This window comes from Choloepus didactylus, chromosome 20 (assembly GCF_015220235.1).
Source record: "Choloepus didactylus isolate mChoDid1 chromosome 20, mChoDid1.pri, whole genome shotgun sequence".
Lineage (NCBI taxonomy): Eukaryota > Metazoa > Chordata > Mammalia > Pilosa > Megalonychidae > Choloepus > Choloepus didactylus.
In genome coordinates, this window is record NC_051326.1 from 9,059,614 (window position 1) to 9,074,427 (window position 14,814).

General features: G+C 44.6%; 1 protein-coding gene across 1 annotated transcript in view; it reads right to left on the reverse strand.

Annotated features, from left to right (window-relative positions):
* The window catches only part of APOB (apolipoprotein B), a 38,140-nt gene that overhangs the window by 11,953 nt on the left and 11,373 nt on the right, over window positions 1-14,814 (reverse strand). Inside the window, exons 13-25 of the mRNA XM_037812871.1 lie at window positions 13,642-13,853; window positions 13,149-13,386; window positions 12,380-12,556; window positions 11,244-11,435; window positions 10,385-10,552; window positions 9,745-9,956; window positions 7,014-7,196; window positions 6,184-6,305; window positions 5,326-5,536; window positions 4,517-4,692; window positions 4,200-4,387; window positions 3,552-3,697; window positions 2,122-2,495 (exon numbers count right to left, since the gene is read on the reverse strand). Coding sequence (XP_037668799.1) covers window positions 2,122-2,495; window positions 3,552-3,697; window positions 4,200-4,387; window positions 4,517-4,692; window positions 5,326-5,536; window positions 6,184-6,305; window positions 7,014-7,196; window positions 9,745-9,956; window positions 10,385-10,552; window positions 11,244-11,435; window positions 12,380-12,556; window positions 13,149-13,386; window positions 13,642-13,853 — 2,599 coding nt within the window. The remainder of the gene's footprint in view (window positions 1-2,121; window positions 2,496-3,551; window positions 3,698-4,199; window positions 4,388-4,516; window positions 4,693-5,325; window positions 5,537-6,183; window positions 6,306-7,013; window positions 7,197-9,744; window positions 9,957-10,384; window positions 10,553-11,243; window positions 11,436-12,379; window positions 12,557-13,148; window positions 13,387-13,641; window positions 13,854-14,814) is intronic.

Below are 14,814 nucleotides of genomic sequence, written 5' to 3' on the forward strand. Positions count from 1 at the left end.
CAGCCCCTGGAGACGGTCACTTCACTACCTGAGACTCAGTTCTCTCAGCTACAAAGTGTAGATGACGATGCTTCCATTGCACGGTGTTGGTGTGATTAAATGGGATGATACATGCACACATGCTTTTCAAGTGAAAAGAAACATACAAAGGGATGGCATAATTTCTATTAAATGATCAAGAACCATCTTTACCTTCTCTGCTTTAGAACTAATAATACAGAGTAATTAAATATTAACCATGTGGTCAGAAGCAGAAGTGATGCCAGTGCCCTCTAGAAGTGGCACTTGAGTTGGGGGAGACAAGAGTAGCTCATACGAAGCAGGGGCAAGCGGGCAAGATAGCACCTGGGTTGGGAAGCCCAGCCCCGAAAAGCTGCAGGAATTCAAGGAAGGTCAGTGAGGGTGAGTGCATCTAGCAAAGGCGTCCATGAGGAACGGGCTGTGACTTGAGCATAACTAGAAGGTGGAGGAGAGAGGAAGACAGGGTAAGAGAAAACACAGAGACAGGCTAAGGGCTGCCCATGGAGACCTGGCTGATGGACAGCTCTGCTGTGGTAGTACTGGGTAGCTGGTTATAGAGAGTAAGTCCAGATTACTTGGAGCCTTGAATGCTAAGCAGAGCAGGAATAGGAACGGATGAATTGCAGAGGTTCCTGGGCAAGGCCTAGAGGTTGTTAGAGCTAGATGAGATCTGAGGGGCAACTTTGTCCATTTGTTTTCCAAGCTTTGGGGGACCCTAGGGGTTTGTAGAGACATCTTCTGCACTGGGATGAGTGGGAGGTCAAGCAGGTCCCCAAACACCCTCAACCAGAAGCTTTCTGCCCCCATCTGTTTTACACATTGGCCTTTCTACTAATTTTCATTTGACAAGCTGTTTAAGATGTTTGAAAAATACTGAGTTAACCTGACTCTGGCATTGTGCAGATAGAGAAACTGAGATCTAGAGAGAAAAATTGCCCTGCCTGAGCTCTCCTAGCTAATGTGTAAGGGAGAAACAGATAAAACCCTCAGATGTGCTCTTCTGGATGAGGGCTGTAAGCACATCAGGGAGCTAACTGGGAACATGAAAATGGGGGGGGGGGGCACTAGTCTTTTTTGTTTTGCTGAAAATTTCAAGCAAAATAAAACAAAACACATCCCTTTGATCCTTTTTCTTGAGGGCTTTGTCTTTTAACAGGCTGTGTGTCTCAAGCAAACAATTTCAGTTTCATAATCTATGTAAAGAGGAGGGTATATGTTCAGTCTACATCCATCCCCCCTAAACTGCCATAAGATCAAATTAGATTTTATATATATACATGTGTATATGTGTGTGTGTGTGTGTGTGTGTGTGTGTGTGTGTGTATTTAAATTGCCTTTACTTTCCAAGCCCATCTATTTCTAAAGTCCAAACAGAAATATTTTAAATAAAACATAATATACAATTGTTTTCTTTTTGTTCTTCAACAAAGTAACTGAATCTGAAAGAAGAACTAAAAGCATACATTACCTTTTTTATTTTTTAACTTTCTTGAATTTCCACTTTTTAAAAATAAAAAAAAGAACAAATTTTTGATTTTTCACTGGGAATTTTACATGTTTATGTCTTTGTGGCACCAAAATAGTTGTTCTTCTCAGAACAGACCACCTAAATAAGTTTAAGGGAGGGAATCAGTTGTATCTGTTATGTGGTGTCCTCAAGAATAACTGCTCTATCTACTGGACTATCTTATTTTTTCTGTCTGTCTTATTTGGAACAACTTAGATAAAGAATGAGTCAATTCCCAAAGGCAAAATAAAAATTGCAAAAATCTGAACACCTCTCCATCAGTAAGTTCACTCAGTGGAAATGGGAGTTCTGTATAACTCAGTATTTCCCAAACTCGACGTTTCCTTGAATTCTATAGAAAATGGACTCGAGTCATTGTCTTTTTCCATGAAAATATAGTAGCAAGAATGTTAAGTAACAGTAGGTGAAAAGCTATGGGTATCCCTGCAAATACCTGGCTACTTTATGCTGATACATCAGGAAGGTTCTGGTGGACATTTGAATTGTGCCTGCTCCAGGAAAGGCAGGAGTAGGATGGAGCAGAGGAAGGAGGAGCCAGTCTGGAGCCATGGGGGCCGTGGGGGCCTTCTCACCTTGCACGCTGTAGGACAGCAGATCCACCACGGAATCGGCCTTGACCCGGTACCGAGCCAGAAGGCTGAAGTGGTCAGTGCTAGTGTTGCCGCCTGTGTAGGAAGCAGACCAGTTGTACAAGTTGCTGTAGACATTCGTGGAGAGGTCCAGAACTCCCAGGAGAGGCACCTTCAGCTGGTACAACTTGGGGATGGTAAAAGCGGGGATTTGGAACTCCCGAGCTGGCAGGTGGAATCCCACAGACCTGAAGTTGAGCGCTGGGGTCCGAACACTCTCTAAGATCTTTAGGTCTTTGGAAGTTTTGCCACCCAAAGGCAAAGGAATGTCAATCTGTACACTGTGCTTGTTCGAGGTGTATCTGACCCGGCCATCACTGGAATGAACAACAAAGTTCCCACATTCAGACATCAAGAACTTCAAGTTCTCTGCCACCCGACCTTCTGGGCAATGCTGGACATGCCCCATTCCCAGGCCCACACCATGCTTGTCCACACGCTTCTCTCTGTGCCTGGATTCCCTCTGCTCTTGAGGTCATCTGTCACATGCTCAAAGCCACCCGCAAGGCTCCCAAGAGCCGTTCTTATCACTACTGTCTGGTCCCCTAAGTGTTAATCCCTCTCAGTCTTACAGTATGTGAGTGCATACTTCAGCCTTTCCACAGTCATCTGTTAAACTTTGCAGCTCAGCTACAGAACACTGAAAGACCCAACTGACATAGGGCACTTATTTTCTTAACCCTGAGGCTAATACAGAGAACTGTCAATCTAGAAAAAAGTATAGTCTTTTCAGCTCATGCTCTAACATTTTTATTTTCATGAAATAAAGCAATCAGAGCATGGCATGTGTTCCTATAAATATAAAAATGGACCGAGTGGTTTGGAACCTGACTTCCTTGTAAGGATTAAGCTATAACCGAAATAGTCTCAGAACCCTGCCTTCATTCAATGTTCACTGGCTGTGCTGACTCTCTACAGCTCAACTAGTGAGCCGGAGTCAACAATCCCTCTAGCTGCTCTTTAATACTTCCAAGGTAAACAATTATGAGTGTATCCTGAACAAAGGTGGGGGAGGGTAGTTTCCTTATAATGGAGGAAAATTGGATGGCTTTCCAATTCAGATCACACAGTTGAAAACCATGGTTGCTGCAAATAAAACATCTTAGGGTGATGATATGTAAGCCCCCAATTACTTTCTTAGGTCCTTCCTAACTGGCTTAGCGTTCCCTTTCTGACCTCGCGTTAAATATTGCAGACATGCCACCCGCTTACGCTGCAGTATTAATCTCCTTAAAAGTGCTTACATGATTTAACCTAAAACATGTACATTTCAAAAAAAGTCAAAATCATGCCAAAGCAAGATTTCGCATTTATTTTGCATGGTTCAAGAAACTTTTCTTTCTTTTTTTTTTTTTTTTTTTTTTCCCTCTTACCTTTTCAGGAATAGGTTTTGTGGGATGTGGAAGTCTGGCAACCCCATTCTCTGTAGGTTCAGCTCCTCTAAGCCGCTGAGGTGATCCTGCAAAACCTTGGCATAAGGAAGATGCCCGGATACTTTCTGAAGCCATGTGTTTGTTGCCTGTGAAATGAGAGACGTTTTTTAGGGTAGTGGACATGGATGAGCCTCCAGGTACAATGAACACTGGATAATTATCCAGCTTTGACAGGTCAATTAGTAAGAAGGATAATGCACTGAAAGTAAAAATAAGTCACAGAAAACTATGAATTTTGGTTTTCGGTCCATGATCTAGCTAGTGTGTAATGGGGAACCAGATAAAACCATCAGATGTGATCTCTTCCTCTATGTTATGAAAGGAATATATAACCTAGACTCTGAGCCAGTGCCCTGAAGCTTCCCTTGAAACCTCTAGCCACAGCAAACTCTCAGAATTCATTTGTTTTTTATCACACATAGCTCTGCATAACTGGCTATGCATGCAGGAACATTTCTTTTCCCCAGGAATTTGCTGGGGGCAGGAAGCATGCCTTATACATCTTTGGATACTCTTCTGCACCAAACTCAGGGTTGAGTATGTAATTAGTACTTATGATAATTTACTGACTGGCTGACTTATACTTACAACTATTAATTTGGAACCCATGTGTCGGAAGGTCATGCTTGTTTGAGGAACTCTGTAATCCAAGAGACTATTTGTGTATGCATGCAAGCTTCTAGGATAATCGGAGAGATCCACTGGGAAATTGGAAGCCACTTTTTTGGTATCCATGTTGGTGCCTGTCTTCCATTCAAATTCAATTTTTTCTTCATCTGAAAATGCACGTGTGAAAGAGTCATAAATGGTACCAGGTCGGCCCCTAATTGACAGCTCTCAACTCCCACACTCCAGCGCCCAGGGGTCTAGGAAGCACTCATGGGGGTTGGGGATGGGGTTCGTACCATGGCGCCACACCACCTTCTTGGAAATTGTTGAGCCGTACGCTGTAGCAGAGGAGTCCATCTGTAGGAGCAGCTTCGTGGGGAACCACTGGGTGAGGATCTCACTCCTGACTTCTGCTTGCAAACGGGGTACGGAAATCACACCTTTGATTTTGCCTTCTTCCTTACCATCAAAACTGTTAACAAGAAAATCAGCTGACATCAATGACTTTGGCCATTCCAAGGAGATATGCAGGATTAACCATGCAGATGTTCCATTTGTGTTCATAAAAACTAGATTTGAGAATGGCTCTGAGAAATTGCCACAGATCAAACTCATTAACTTCTAAAGCTGACATTCAGGACAAATTGAGGACTTTCCAGGGAGATAAGGGGGAGAAAAAAGGGGGTTTTTGGAAAGGGTTTGAATCCTGCTCTACCATTTATTAGCTCTACTGCTTTAGCCAAATGATTGAATGTCTCTGAGCTACCATTTCCTCCTCTATGAAATAGGGAAAGCACCCATCTGCCTTGCAGTTTACTGTGAGAATGGAGAAAATTTCTTTAAGGTGCCCAGAGAAGAGCCTGGTGAATAGCTAGTGCCCAACAGATGGCAGGAAGGTGCACCTGGGCAGGTGAGAGGGTCAGGTATTGGGTGAGAAGGCTGCCCCTTGCAGGCAGACCTGGCAACAGAGATGTACCTGGCTTGGTCCCTTTACAGCTGCAGAGGAAAGAAGGAAGGAGGGAAGAGGGGACGGGGGAAGGGGGGAAGGAGGGAAGGGGCCACCGGGGCCTGCAGCTCAGGCCAGGCCACCCTGAGCCTTCCTTACCTCATGTGGCCGGTGAGAGAGACCTCAGTGATCTTCTGGTTCTGAATGTCCAAGGTGAGCTTGTAAGACTTTTTTTCCTTAACAGACTCATCACTAACTCTGAGGATCGTCCCAAAGTCGACGCCGAAATCTGGAATTTGCATTTCACTGGACAAAGTCATGCTCTGCCGGTTGTATTTGAACATCATGGAAGCCTCGGTCTGTTTCTCACCTGAAAGAGTGTACAAGAGCGTTACGAAGCCGTGAGCGAAGAAGCTACGTTTTGAAAGCAAGGAGAGGAGAAGGCCGAGAAATTCCAAGTCCCTGATGTGCTGAAATGAGGACATAGTCCAGGATTTTACCTTAAATGTTAACTCAGTAGTGTCCATGCAATTCGTTCAATCACTGCATGTTTACTGATTGCCCGTTATGCTCTACGAACTGCTCTTGGCACTAGGGAGACATGGCAGAACTTACATGCTGGTGGGAGGTATCAGACAATAATGAGCGTTTATGTCAGGGGGTGAGAAATATGAAAAAAAGCAAAACTGGCTAAGATGATAGAAAGTGATGGCGGAAGAGGTGCTATGCCATAGGTAGCAGCCAGATTAATTCTCTGTGACGTGGAGACATGTAGACAGAGACCTGAAGGAAGAGAGAGGCTGAGCCACGTGGGCATCTGGAGGGAGAGCCCTCCAGGCAGAGGAGACAGGGAACCCGGAGGCCCCCCTGTGACCAGCCCCAGGTCGTAGAGCAGATCTGACACGGAACAGGCATTCAAGAATAGTTGTTTAATGCATTTAAGCACGTTTGTTCTCCTCGTGAGTTCTGCACCCGGGACTGAGGGCAGAGGAGGAGGAGCCCTTTTGGGATACTTGCCTTCCGCCTGAGCTAGAAACTTCAGCGTGTCCACCAAGGCTCTGCCTTCCCTCTGGAGTTCGTACGTGGCACTGGCAGTGTACTGCTCCACCTCTCCAGTCGGCTTCAGCTCCAGTTCAAATCTGAAGATGTTACAGAACAGCCGGGATGTTAGAGCTCTTCAGTGATGATGGTGATGTCCCCCAAACCACTCAGCCTCAATTGCCTTAAAAACATGGTCTTGATTTTAACATTGCCTCTTGCCCTTAGGATGATCTTTACGGTCTCTGTAAAGCAGGAGAGACCCCACAATTCCTAGAATTTTCTGGACACGCCGAGCAGGAGTTGCCTGGTTCTATCAGCAAAGCTGAGAAAAGGCAGCAGAATTGAGGGGTGTGTGAAGACCACGAGGGGCCCCCAAGCATGGGGGAGGCTGGGGGCACACTAGTGGGCTCCAGAAAAGGTCACACCAAAGTGTTTGGAGGTCAGAAACAGATACTAAACTAGGAGCAAATCAGAGTCTGTGATGTTAAGGGAGAAAGAGGGGACACCATCTACAAACAGGTGCTTTTAAAGGAATGATTGTCAGCTGCAATAGGTGTGGTTGCTTTGAGGGGTATAATAGAATTGCCTTGGGCTTTTGTTTATTTTTTGAGGCACAGACCTCCCCTAGAGGTTATGACTCCCCTCCTTCCAACCCTGCCTCCCTCCCCCCACCCCAACCTGGAGAGAAACCCAGTCCCAGAGCCCAAGTTTGGGTAGGGCCTGACTTCCTAAGGCTCTGAGCCTGGCCCCCCCCACACAGCTGTTTTCCTTTTGCCCCACTAGGGAGTGAATGGAGCCCCCCTGACCTGGTGTCCCCGGTCAGTGGGTAATAGGAGGCCGAGTCGGTGGAGCTGGCGTTGGAGTAAGCGCCAGTGGTGCAGTAGTTGAGGCCCGTGAAGAAAGGCTGGCAGGTTGACCAGGACTGCCTGTTCTCAATGAGAGGCGGAATCACTTCCGTTTTGGTGGTAGAGACCAAATGCAACGTGTTGCTGGTGAAGAAAGAAAGGAACAGAGTTACCTTCAAGTCACGACTCGATATGAATGCCAGTGACTCTTGCAGTGCAAATGCCCTCTCTTCTTGTCCTCCCGGCTATCTCCGCTCTGCCCACACCTACCTCAAATTATCTGGTTTATTGACGAGCATCAATAAGACCAACGCTCCTGGTGACTCTCAGGTTTCAGACAGTGGACTAAGTGCTTAATGTGTACTATCTGCAATGCCCACAACAAACCTGAAAAGTAGGCATCAGGATTCCTGTTTTACAAAGATACCGAGATGCAGAGACGTTAAGTAACTGATTGTCACAAGCTGAACTGAGTTGTGTTCCTTCCTCCGGGGACGCTGTCAGCTAAAAGGTGCGGCCCCTCTCTTTCAGCCGCCGTCTCCTACTCTTTACTGGCTTCTTTCCGCCAGCAGTTAAGCATTCCCAGATCCTCCCCATTAAACTTCACACACATGCACACAGCACATGCCTTCCTTCCCGTCTGGATAGAGCCCTCTCAACCAAGAGACTCGTCTGCTCTTGCAGTCTCCTCTTTCTTTCAACATGCTCCTCACTGAACTGTGATCTGCCACCCCCATCGTGCTTCTGGAACTGCTTCTGTCAACATCTCCCATCACCTTCTCCTAAATCCAGTGAACCTTTTTAGGCCTCACCTTCCGTGACTTCTCAGGAGCACTCAGCACTGTTGCTGGCTCAGGGCCATATTGAGACTTTAGAGGCCCTAAACTCTGAAAAGAATACGGGGCCCTTGACGCAAATACATGCTTAAAAATTAGTAAGCCATACACTACATACAAGAAAGTTCACCAACATTCTATTTTTTCCAAAGAAGCTCTCTTTGAAATATCATGATCTTCCCCAGTGTTGCCTCCTCATTTGGGCACTGCCCACAGCCCACGCTGTGCTGGTGTGTTGGATCCTTGAGCACAGGCTGTGGACTGACCGTGGTGTGACCCACCCTGTGGCTACTCTTTGGCCTCTAGGACCCACACTGCCTTGGTTCTCCTTTTGCCTGTCTGGTCACTCCTCCTCATCCTTTGCCGTGTCTCCCTCTCCCCCATCAGATGTCTATATTCTCCATGTTTCCATTCTAGTCCCTCACATGTGACTTGATACTTAATCACTGCTTGACCCCAAGTACCTCCATGTGCTGATGATTCCCAAGTCTACATTTGGAGCTCAAACCTCTTTAGTGAGCTCAGACACATTGGTCCAATTACCAGCCGGACTTTTCTAATTGGTTGCCGCACGGGACTTCCATCGCAGCAGATCCCAAACTGAATGTGACATCTTCCCTCTAAAAGAGCTGCGTTAACTCTGTGGTTCCTATTTCAATGAAAGGCCTCCCCCACCTCTTTCTTTGTCCTCACCCCCATATCCAGCCCATCACCAAATACTCATGATTCCACTTCCTAACAGTTTCTAGAGCTGGCTTACCCTTTACTACCCTCTTACCCTTCACTGGTACAGGCCATTATCATCTCTCACCCAAATTATTGCAACAGACCCCTAACTGGTCTCCCTGTCTCCAGTTGGGCCTCACTTCCATCCATTTAACACACTGGAGTCAGGGTATTGCTTCCAAAACACCCAGCTTATCTTATTTCTGCTCCTCTTTTAAAATCTTTTGTCTTCACCGGAAGTCCAAACTCCTAACCCCTGCCAACCTCTCCATGGCCGTCTTACACTTATTTTCCCCATGCACTTTACCCTACTGAACTTCTTTTAGTTTCTTGAACCATGTTCTTTTCCCCCCAGGCCATCACACATACTTTTCTCATTGCCTGGAACACCCTTTTCTTTTTCATATGCCTGGATAACTCTGACACAGCCTACAGATATCAGCTTAACTATCACTTTCTTTAGAAAGCTTTTCCTCATCGCTACAGGCAAAATGATATGTAATTTCAAGGTACCCTAATACTTCCTCTTGCTTAGCCCTCGCTGTTCTGTTACTGCTTGCTTAATTGTACGTTATCTCCTGTAAGCTGTAAACTCTAAAAGTCAGGGACCTTGTGTATCTCACTCAACATGTCTGGTACATATTAGGCAATTAAACACGGTTTTCCAGTGAATAAATAAATGTATCCAAATTATGGAAACGAAGGAAAATTGATGTTTGGAGATAACATTGTAAATGAAACTCTCAAAATGAAATTCAGGGTTTCATACTTTACCCACTAAGCTGGTTACCACAAATCAGTTTAACCATTGCTATTTTTCCCAAGGATGATATCTCTAGAGTCAGTGTTTCTTCATTCTCAAAAACAAACAAAAATCACCTAAAAACAACTAACTAACCAGCGAGTCTGAAGTCTCCATGCAATGGGATACAGGACAATTTAGTAAAATGTGGAATGTAGAGTAGTCATGTAGTGAGTCTAGACTAGTTTACAAAAAGGTCATCTAACCCAACCCCCAGATCCACTGGGGCCTAAATTATTTCAATGAGCTGCCTGGCCTGACCACACCTGAGGACACATTCTCACTTCTCTCGCTTGAATTGGCTAGGTGACCTGGCTGAAAGAGCTACCTGACGCTGAACAGCTTGACCGGCCTCTTTGGAGAAGGAACGATGACCTTCAGCTGCCCGGCTCTCAGGGCAACACGAGCCTCCAAGCCTGACTCGTGGAAGAGGTTGGTGTTCATTTGGACCCCGTTCCTAGCAAAGTCTGGGATGATGGTGCCCATGTGCATCACAAACTCGAGTGACACAGAAGGCTTTGTCACCAGTTCTGCCTGCATCTGTAAGTCAGAAAACAGCGTTCTCAGCTTTGTGATACCTCCGTCCCTGGTAGTGAGATCAGCCACCCTTCCCCATCCCTGGGCAGCCATCTTGGGTTGCTTTGCACTGCAGGAAGCATTATTGTGATTTGTTTGTAGGAAGAAAAGCCAAGTTCTCAACTCCCCAGGGCCAGAAGTTCCGAAGTTAACTTTAAATAGAACAGGATAGCAAGATGCCAGGGATGCTCATTTCTCAAGATGGCTGCTGAGGACTCAGTCTTCCTGCCCTACCCCAGTGGAACCCCAACATTTTCAATTAAAATTAACATGATGATTCCCGTGATGATGCACTTTGTCTTGAACTAGAAATATTTTCTAAACTTGCACAAGAAACCCATCCTGAAGGAAAAGAACAACACAAGGAATCAAAAAAGTGAACAAGGTCTTACATTGGCTAATTCAAGTTTCACACCAGCCTTGATCCCAGGAGTGATGACCCCAGATGAGGACACTTGCAGCTGTATCCCAGCTCCCGTGGGGAGCTCAAAGGCGTTGTCCATGAAGATGTAGTGAAGAAACAAGTCATTCTTTGAACCTTTCCTTATGGCCTCTCCGATCTGTGGACCCAACAGCGAAAAGTAACTAAAAATAAGCCTCATCAGGTGGATTTTGCTAAATGCAACGTCCTGTACATTGGATGGTAATTCCTCTTTATTTAGAAGGGATCAGCTGAATAGTTTGATAAACAAAGATTAATGATCACCGATTTCAACAAATTGAAATATGAGAAATCGCTCGGGATAAATTATCATTTTTAATTGGCTATTCAGAAAGCACTTAAGACTGTGTCCGGAGATCAAAGTTTCATGAACTTCAAGTATCATTGCATGGCCTAGTTTAATTCTTCTGGTTGTCTGGAGTCTGAATGTAAGTTGGGGTTTTACTTGGAGTATATTATATGATGGTAAAACCAATGTTTTGAAACCAAGAAGATATTGAGATGATGTACATATTTGTATGCATTGTGTTTGATTTTTAATATTTTCATTAAGTAATCTGAGATCTATTTTCTTAAAGCCAACTTTATTATTTATCAAATCACCCAGAATATGTTTGGATATTCTCTCTCCTATTAAAATAAAAATTACAGCTCCTATTTGGATGGTGGATGACAGTTTGCCAAATATTTCCTTTCATAATCATTGTCACTTTCTCTGGTTTGTGTGTTTGGGATCTTAAGGGAGTCTGGGAGATTTAAAAGAGCACCAGCTAACCTCCGTGGACCTCTGCTGGTTCCGGGCCACTCACCATCTGGGGAACCCCCTGCAGAGAGCGGGTGGCACTCAGCAGCAGCCTGCCCAGGAGCTGGAGGTCCTGGAGCCTGACGAAGCCAAGCTCCTCTCCCAGGATGCGGAGGTAGGCTCTGGCTTCTGGGACTTCGCTGGATTTCAAATCTTTGATCAGCTTCTCAACACTGAGCATAATTCCATTCACCATGTCCTAGGAATTATAAAAATCAAATGCCTTGTAAGATGTCAGCCCTGTCCAATAATTTTAGATTCCTAATGTGAGCACTGTCTCTGCAGCCATCGATTAGGAACGCAGGTGGGGCCACCTGTGAGCATCTAAGTGCAAACTGAGGCTTTTCAAACTCAAATGTGCACACACAGTCACCTGGGGATCTTGTTAAAATGCAGATTCTGATTCAGTTGGTCAGGGTCGGGACCCCAGAGCCTGCATTTCTAACAAGCTCCCACCTCATGCCAACGACCAGGCCACACTTTGGGTAGCAAAAAAAAAAGTAAAAGATAAGACACTCCAGATTATACAACCTATTTTCTGCTTGTAAAGTGGGGACTCAGGCTACTTTCAAAGTGGATTTAGCCAATGCACGGTTACAAGCGAGAAATACAGAAACCAGTTAATAATAATGAAAACATTAATGGCAAAATTATATTAGTATCTGCTTATTGAACAATCAATGCCTATTGGGTGGTGTGCTTATTATTATACACACATTATTTCATTATTATCACTCTTGGGATGAGTAAACAACATGCATAATATCAAATAACTTGCCCAGGTCTGCACAGTTTGAAGACAGCCAGGTTAGAATTCAAACCCATGCCCCGGAGCTCAGGCTCTTCATTATTATGCTAGAGACCCTCTTTACCTATTCTATAGAGACCCTCTATATCTATGCTAGAGATGCTCTGAACCTATATGTAGCTATACTCTCATGGTATAGAGGCTCTTGAGGAGGCGGTAAACCACAAAGATCAGAGGCCCTCCCCTCCACAGGACTGGTAAACAGCCACAGTTCTCTGTTCAGTTAGATAGAACCTTACAAATTTAGGTGAGATAGAGTCTTACAAATTTAGGTGAGAATGCTTTTGTGTTGAGACCCAAAGCTCTCCCTGAGAGGATAACTGACAAATACGTACCTGCTCACGTTTATCATCTTTGGTGTAGCCAAAGTGGTCCACTAAAACCTTGGATACATGATCAGGAACTTGACCATCAGCCCAGTACAAAGCCTTGTTGACACTGTCCGGGAAAAATCCTTTCTTCCCAAAGAGAGCTTCTATTGTTGGCTCAAAGCCTTTTCCTTCCAAGCCAATCTGAGAACAGAGTCAAAATCAAGGCAAGGCAATGCCATTGGGTTTCTTTGTTGGAGCTTGGCCCCCCATTCCAATCTCTATGTCCATTTAATTAAGGAAGTATTTGCTGAATATTATAGGGCAGGAGCTGAGCTTAACTTGGCACTTCCTCAAAATTGTTTTATTTAAATCTCTCTAGAATCTTGAAAGGTAGAACCTATCATTTACCTTTTTTTTTAACACAGAGGAAGCTGGGTTCCATAGTATAAATGATTAAACTAAATATACAAAGTTGGGAGTGGCTTTGGGATTTGAACCACAGCTATCTGGTTCTACAGCCCATGAGTTTCCTTGGGTTCTGGGTTTCAGGGCTTCAAAGCTCAGAGACATCTGCATTTACATTAATACAACCGAGCCAAGCTCGAGATGACCCTTGGCGTGGGGGAGGGGAGTGCAGATGAGAAGGCAGGAGAAGAGGCTCTCAGAGTGATGGTGCAAACTCCCCGGTGATTCTTGTTCCTCCTGGGCTGGCTACGCCGCCCCTAACTTTCTATTTATGGGGTTCTACAGAATGGGCTAGAAATTTAAGACTCCTCTTCTGTATCACACATACCTCGAAGAGGTCACCTGGAGCAAATCCAAAGATATTGAGAGTTGCTTTTAGCATGCTTTCTTTAGGAAGGTAATTATTCGGATCAAATATAAGATTCCCTTCAATTTTGGCTGAGACTGGGTCAAGTGATGGAAGAGACACAGATTTGACAAGTTGATAGTTCCGGGAAAATTTTTTGAAATCCATGGGAGTTGGAAGTTGATATCCTTTCAGAGCTTCCTCCACTAACTTTTTCAGACTAAACGAAAAGAAAGGGACACATCATGTCATTTAGCCATTGTCTCGAGTAAATATGGATTTCTACTAGCTACCAAACTATCCAGATTTCATTGCCCCCAGACCAGACTGGCTCAGAGTGTGCTGCACACTTGCACAAATGTTTGCTAGAGAAATGAGCACACTCCATAAATGGCAGGCAGTGGCTATATCAGAACTGAGCTTTGGAATTCTAGCCCAGGGCACTCTGTTGAAGATGTGGGAAAATTACTCTTACTCTTTGAGGTTCGATTCTTCTGAATTTAAGATGTTGGCAATGTGGGAAGCCACAAAGTTCTTCACTTGGTCATTCTGTTCCCGTAGGAGAAGCCGGGCAATTCTGTTAATATCTGATTGGGAAGGATCCCTCATCAGCATGAGGTAGGCAGCCAGCCGCTTATCTGCTGGAGAAGCGCCACTGAGGAAGGCCTGAAGAAGGACTCCCCGGACCTGTAGCCAAAGAGGAGACTGTTATCACTGTCTTTTGGGCAGAACACAGAACATTCCTGGAAAACACTGGCATGGTCTGCTAGCACTTTCTCATGTGAAAGTCTAATTTCTCCAAGTGAAATCATTCTTCAAATGTTGCTACTGAACCTTTTTTGTTTTAAAGTTTCACTCGTTGAGTTTATTTTTCAGAAACTTAAATCCTCTTGAGTGTTCCTATGCCAGATAAGTCTCCAAATGCAGAGGCAACAGCCTCTTCAAGAACAACAACCGGATGCAGCCCCCTTCCCCATAACGTTGACACCCCTTTTCAATATGAACAAGTTAGGGTGGTCACTCCCCAGATATCCCTGAAGATTGAGAACAATGAATCTTTACATAAATACATATATATATTTTAATTTCTAGAATATTAGAATAACTAGAAGAAAATAACTGACATGGTGGAACTGTAACCCATAACATTCTTTGAAATGTGCTCTATAGCTACTTGTTAACTTGTAATTTGAAAGTTATCATGAATCTTCTCTCAGGGCTTCCAAGAGCAACCAGCTCAAGGCAGGGCTTCCAGAAGACCCTTAACAAATGTATGTTGAACTTGATTATATTAATATACATGATTTATGACCGAGTTACAGCTGGTCTGGAGATCTGTGACTAAGTGAAGATATGACTGTTTTAGCAATAAGTTATTTCAATTTGAGGCTAAAGTGGGACAGGGATGGTGAGAGTTTGGGACTAATATGTAAGTAATTTCCAAACCTCAAGAGTCATGGACACTTAAGGTGGGACCAGGTTGACCATCCTGCTTTGGGGAAAGCCAGGAGGAGAGTGAGGGTTGATCTGGTAAGAGAACAGCGCACAGGTAAAACCTCATATTCTCCATGCTGAATTAGCAGCAAGGTCAAATATTTCTCTCATGTCCACATACCGCTAAGCAGTCAAGTCAACAGACTTGGGATTT